A 6,000-nucleotide genomic window follows, 5' to 3' on the forward strand; every position below is an offset into this window, starting at 1 on the left:
TTTAGGTGTTCCTTGCCCTGATCTGGTTCACCCCCGAGGCCCCCCTGCCTCAGGGGGGACATCCTTCCCTACACCTCTTATGGGTGCCCCTCCAGTGACCTATGCACACACCTCCCTCCTCTTCTGGCTAGAGGCCCCTCTCCTTTTTGGACCAGCTGCTCAGGCTCCACCTCCTCTACAGGAGCATGTGCAGCCTTCAACTCCTGCAAATCAGATGGGACTGACAGGTCTGGGATTCAGGGGACTCCTGGAGCATGAGCTTCCCACCATTACAGCTATGCAAACCTTGTGTCTTTTTCAGATAGTAACCAGAGTATAACTTGCTAACATTTATTGAATATCTACTGCACACCAGACCCAGTTTCCCTATTGGTAGAGATAGTCATCATTCATTTGTGTTTCGTAAGAAGGAACTATAGCTTAAAGCAACACGGAAACAAGTCAAAGCTGGTGAGTGGCGGAGCCCAGAATCAAGAGTGTTGAGCTCTAGAGCTGACTGAGCCGTGGATGACTGAGCAATGTGGCCTCTGATAGCCCCGAGAAATTCTTGAGAAAACAAGTAACCAACACACAATCCTAACAGAGTCTGGGACTGACATTTGCAGAAGGTCTTGCTCCCTATTTGACTTCCCAGACTTTGTAAGAGGAGAAGTAGGTATGTAAACCAACCCAGCTTTACTTCCTTATGATGATTAAATAGAGTCAGACTCTGGCAAAGAGAGCGCTGCTGAGTCTTTGCCTCTTTTTTTTTTTAATGTTAATTGGCACATTGTAATTGTACATGCTTATGGGGCACTGAAGGACCTGGAATGTCTTATTGATATCAAATGTCTGCTGCCTTGCATTTATAAAGATGATGACAGTCACCACTGCTATTATGCCCCTTGGTGCTGTGGATCAGAATTTTCCCTGATGATGGTACTTGGCCCCCCTGGTGCCAATAGAACCCATTTAATAGATGGAGGGATAAATAAGGCAGACTCCCCTGACGTATCCAGGAAGTGACATGGCCTCATCACCACCACATCCCCATCGTCCCTCTGCCAGCTTCCCACTCATGAAGAGTTAAGGCAGCTGGCCTCATCTGTCTTTCTAACTGATAACATCCACTGGCAAGAAATTTTAGACATAGTCTTTCAGGATGCCATTTTCTCTGACTCTCTGGCCTCCTCCTCCCCGCTCTTTATTTTTGGAATAGCAGAAATGTGAGGATAGCCAGGTATCAGTGACAGGAAGTTTGGACAGCAAAATAATTCCTGGGGTATGTGTAACTCTGAAGTCCTCACAGGCTCTGCTTTCACTGAGCCTTAACAGGATGGGTGAACAGTTAATCCCTTGATTCAATGAAATCTATTTCTGTTGCTAGGGGATCCCAGGGGCCAAGGAGAGGCTGCGGTCGTTACACTAGTTCACCCACCATTTTCCACCTTACAGATTGTTATTAGATTTCACCAGCCACGGTTTCCACAATAATAAGCCTCCTACCCATTAGGGAATTTGTCAACAATGCATCATTTTTCCTGCAAACTTTTGGATTCCCTGAGCATCGGATTCTTGTTTGTCACCCGTGAGAGCCATGAAGGTACTAAGACCATGGGACCCACTAAGGAGTGACTTGGACAAGGGGTCTGCAATCTTTTCTATTCCCCAATCTGCCAGAATTTTTCATAATTTTTTGTTATGAAAAATAATTCATCTTTTCAAATAATTTGTCTTTTTTTCTCCTTTCTGTCTTTTTATCTCCTTAAGTTGCCAAGCTGATTTAGACCTAAATTATCCAATATGGTAGCCATTAGCCAGATGTGGATATTGTTCACTTGAAATGGGGCCTGGTCTAAATTGAGATGTGCTGTATGTGTAACATACACAATAAATTTCAAAACTGTGATATGAAAAAAAATTTTTTAATATTTCAGTAATTTTTATATTGGTTACATGTTGTAATGATAATATTGGGGGCACATTGGGTTAATTAAAATATATTATTAAAATTAATTTTATCTCCTTGTTTTGACTTTTTTATCTGGCTACTAGAAAATTTTAAATTATATATGTGGCTTACATTATATTTCTATTGGACAGCACTGGCCTAGACATTCCAATATCTCAGAGTTCAAATTACTGCTGCTTATATTTGAAAAGGTCCCAAAATTCTTTGTCCAATCATGTGCTATGAGTCTTAGTTCAAGAAAGAGTAGCCCCATAACCCTACCTCCCGTCATCTCCTCTTCACCCCATACCTCATAGAAAAGACCCCGGATAGTGAGGCCATCAGAAATGCCAGCATAGCACCCATGGCTTTGGAATTCCCATCTCCCCACTTCAGAACAGAAGTCACATTTTGCTGTATCACCAAGAAAGGTTTGGACTGTTGTAGCCCTAGTTCCTAAAATTTAAATAAAATCACTACTGATTGTAAATGTGTCCAGGTCAGTGCAGAGAAGCTAATACAGAGAAGCTCAGGGAGTGAAGGTGAATTTTGACTCTCTTTTTAATCCTCAAGTACAGAAGCATGGTCAGAGCCTTCACTATTATTGCCTTTTCAAGAACTAACAGCAAAGGAGCTGCTCATCTCTCCCTTGACTAATACAGAGAAGCTCAGGGAGTGAAGGTGAATTTTGACTCTCTTTTTAATCCTCAAGTAGAGAAGCATGGTCAGAGCCTTCACTATTATTGCCTTTTCAAGAACTAACAGCAAAGGAGCTGCTCATCTCTCCCTTGCTACTTTGTGTACTTACCAAGGAATTACATTGTCAAATAAGGAAACACATGCTTAACTAGTAATATTAAGGCTGGTCTTTGTGAAAAGAAGCTTTGTAAAACCTAGTTATGGAAAACCCAAGGACGATCAGAAGTGAACAGAAAGAAGAGGCACACACACATATCCCATAGAATACGAGCACCAGGAGTGGTAGCAGCAGTATTGGGGATAGGGGGTGGTGAGGGACAAACCATGCCAGGCAACATGTGATTTGTTTTTTTCTTTTACTTCTTTTTTCTCTGGCAGAAGAAAATCGGTGCTTCAAAGGAGCACGAGGAGATGGAATGTTTTCTTGAATTCTAGAGAGGCATTTGACAAATGTCAATGAATCTTATTGAGAGTGTTCACTAAAACCTTCTCAGAGAGAGGAGGTGGTGCAGTCTAGGAGCACAAAGCACTGCTGCTCAGAGAAGCTGTGCAGCCTGCATAGTGCCCAGAGGCAGAGGCCTAGCTGGGGTTTGCACAACTCCCACCGTGCATCATAGGGAGCCTCACGAAGACCTTCAAACTCTTGATGTGTCTTAAACTAAAAAATATATCAAGAGCTAAAGTTTAACTGCTGAAGTCCCAGGCATTATTTCAGCAACAAATGTTTGCCAATCACAAAAGAAGCCCGTCTTCTTCACTTGCCATCCCACTTTTCAAATGCAGGTGTTTGGCTGGGGTTACTCCTGTGCCAAGTGCAGCTCACCACACAGAGACATGCTCAGAAAGCTCCTACCCTGAACTATACCTCCTGATGTTAAAAAAAAAATCAACACTCATAAATTTCCATATAGGAAATGGAATTAATATGCACTAGCTGAAAATTCACTGTATGGAATTCAGGTGTCTTTTAGCCACATATTCCAGTAAATGAGTTTCCGGTTTTTTGGGTTTTTTTTGTTGTTGTTGTTTTTAACAAATCTGAATCAACTCCCTTGTTTCTCTGTCACCTTCATCTCCAGCCCAATTAGCCTGTTTATTTCTGAAGGCCAGTACCTACACCCAAAGTGCTGGCATGAGACCTGAGCAGTAAAGGGACGTTACACATTCTTCTGCTGGAAAATGAGACAGTTAACAGGGTGGAAGATCAAGTTTGAGAAGGAAAGATGAGTTCAGTAGGTTTGAAGCTCAGGGTTGGTTGTAGAGATACACACTGTGGAGCCATCAGCAACTGGATGCTAGTAACAACCGTCATAACTCATGAGATGGCCCATGGTGTGGGGTGCAGGATGCAGAGGGGACTCAGGGCCAAGAAGTTCTGGTCAAAGGATGGAGAGCCTGCGAGAACGTGTCATGGGAGCCACCCCTGACACGTGAGTTCTGAAGTATAGGTGGCCAACAGTGCAGCAAAGGGACATACTAATAGGACAGCAAAGTGTCCATAACATGTGGTGATGAGATTGTTATCCACCTTGGAGAGAGTCCTTTGGGTGGAGTGATCAAGAAGCAGAAGTCAGAAGTTGAATATATTTTTTGTTGTTGTTATCTACTAAGCATGTCACCCAATTCCACTAATTATTTCTACTGATATGGATGATTAAGAGTTAATATAGGGCCGGCCCCATGGCTCACTTGGGAGAATGCAGCGCTGGTAGCGCCAAGGCCATGGGTTTGGATCCTATATGGGGATGGCCGGTGCACTCACTGGCTGAGAGTGGTGCCGACAGCACCAAGCTAAGGGTTACAATCCCCTTACCGGTCAAAAAAAAAAAAAAAGAGTTAATATAAAATAGCATCTACCAGCGTCGGGTTCCTGGTTTTGACAATGTACTACAGTTACGTAATATGTTATCATGGGGGGAAGCTGGATGAAAGGACGTAGGAACTCTGGACTATTTTTGTAATTTCTTGGGAGTGAAAATATTCCAAAATAAAAAGTATTTAAAAATTAAAAAGTTAATATGGAAAGGCATTTCCAGAGACTTAACACTCAACCCCACACACAGGCTTCAGCTCTCTAACTGCTCACAGACCCAGACACCCTCTCTCTCCTCAAAGGGCACTGGCTTCCCCCTTCACCCCCAAACTATCTGCTTCTCACTGAGTCAGGGATAGAGTGAAAATTGAAAGAGCTCCAGAGTCCACTGGTGTAGGCTCGAAGTATACTGGTGGCACCAGCTCCTACCCTCAGATGTGGTGTTGAGCCTCTGTCAGGTCCTTGGCTGTGACATGGAGTCTCAGGGCTGGGGATACAGGGTGGGAGTGTGTGTGTCCCTCCCTGCCATATTGCACGGTCATGACCACTCACCAGGGATCTGCTTTCATCTCTTTTGCTTTCAGGATGCCTCCATTGCACACAGATTCCACATGATGAGAGAGAAACACCCTGAAAAATTCAACAGCAGGTAAGAGGGCTACAGACCTGGCTGCTCTGCGTGGCTGGCCAGATGGAGGCCTCCCGCCTGCTCTGTCATGGAAATGTTCTTGGCCCAGGCCACCCAGGGTCTTAGCTTTCCTGCCACATTGCCGGAAGGAGGGTTTCCATTTCCAAGAAAAAAAAAATGTCAGAAACCTGCTGCAGCCTGGTGGACTGTCTGCTCCCAGAGGATCTCTGCAGAGGGAGGGATTGGGGGTGGCAGGAAGCGGGGTGTGGAGTGCTGCCCTTGGGGGTAGTGGGGAGAAATGTCTGCTCTTGGCTAACTAGAATCCCATCCTGTGGCTTGGCCGCTTTCTCCAAATGTACAGCTCCTTCATCCCCAACCCCACCCTCCCAATTTTGCTGGGGAGGGGCAGCAAGGCTGGAAAGGGCATTTTCTCTCTGTCTCAGATGGGAAGAGGTGGCAGCTCCAAGGCTTGGACTGAGAGGGTGTCACCTCTGCCTCCCGAACAGCAGAGGGCAGCAGTAGAGTGCCCCTCAAATGCAGGAGACCTGGAGCCCAACATGTCCCAGCCTCAGCCTGGGCACTCTGTGTGAAGTCTGGATATGAGGTTCACAAATGAAAGCAAAGAGCAAAGCAGGTCATTTGCAAACAAAACCAAACCCTACTTGTTTGCAGGAGGGAATTTGCCAGAACTGAGTTGTGACTGGCATATAGCTACCCCTGGAGATTGTTAAATTACCTTTCTCCCTTCTTCCTTCTTTCTCTTTTTCTTCTCACTGGTTAATTTCCACCTTTTCTCTTTCCTCTTTGTTGTACTATTTCAACATGACCACTGGATCCCACCCTCAAGCTCAGGCAGGTGGGGAGGAGGGTGGATAATAACTTGGACTTGATCTTTGAACCTGAAGGAATTGACTTTTATTTAGTCCACAG

General features: G+C 44.8%; 1 protein-coding gene across 1 annotated transcript in view; it reads left to right on the forward strand.

The window, feature by feature from the left end:
• The window catches only part of DGKG (diacylglycerol kinase, gamma 90kDa), a gene marked incomplete at its 3' end in the record, with an annotated part of 113,176 nt that extends 108,085 nt beyond the window's left edge, over positions 1–5,091 (forward strand). The window contains exon 20 of the mRNA XM_008583354.1: positions 5,027–5,091. Coding sequence (XP_008581576.1) covers positions 5,027–5,091 — 65 coding nt within the window. The remainder of the gene's footprint in view (positions 1–5,026) is intronic.
• Positions 5,092–6,000: the final 909 nt, after the last annotated feature.

The sequence above is a fragment of the Galeopterus variegatus genome, unplaced genomic scaffold, assembly GCF_000696425.1.
Source record: "Galeopterus variegatus unplaced genomic scaffold, G_variegatus-3.0.2 Scaffold2893, whole genome shotgun sequence".
Lineage (NCBI taxonomy): Eukaryota > Metazoa > Chordata > Mammalia > Dermoptera > Cynocephalidae > Galeopterus > Galeopterus variegatus.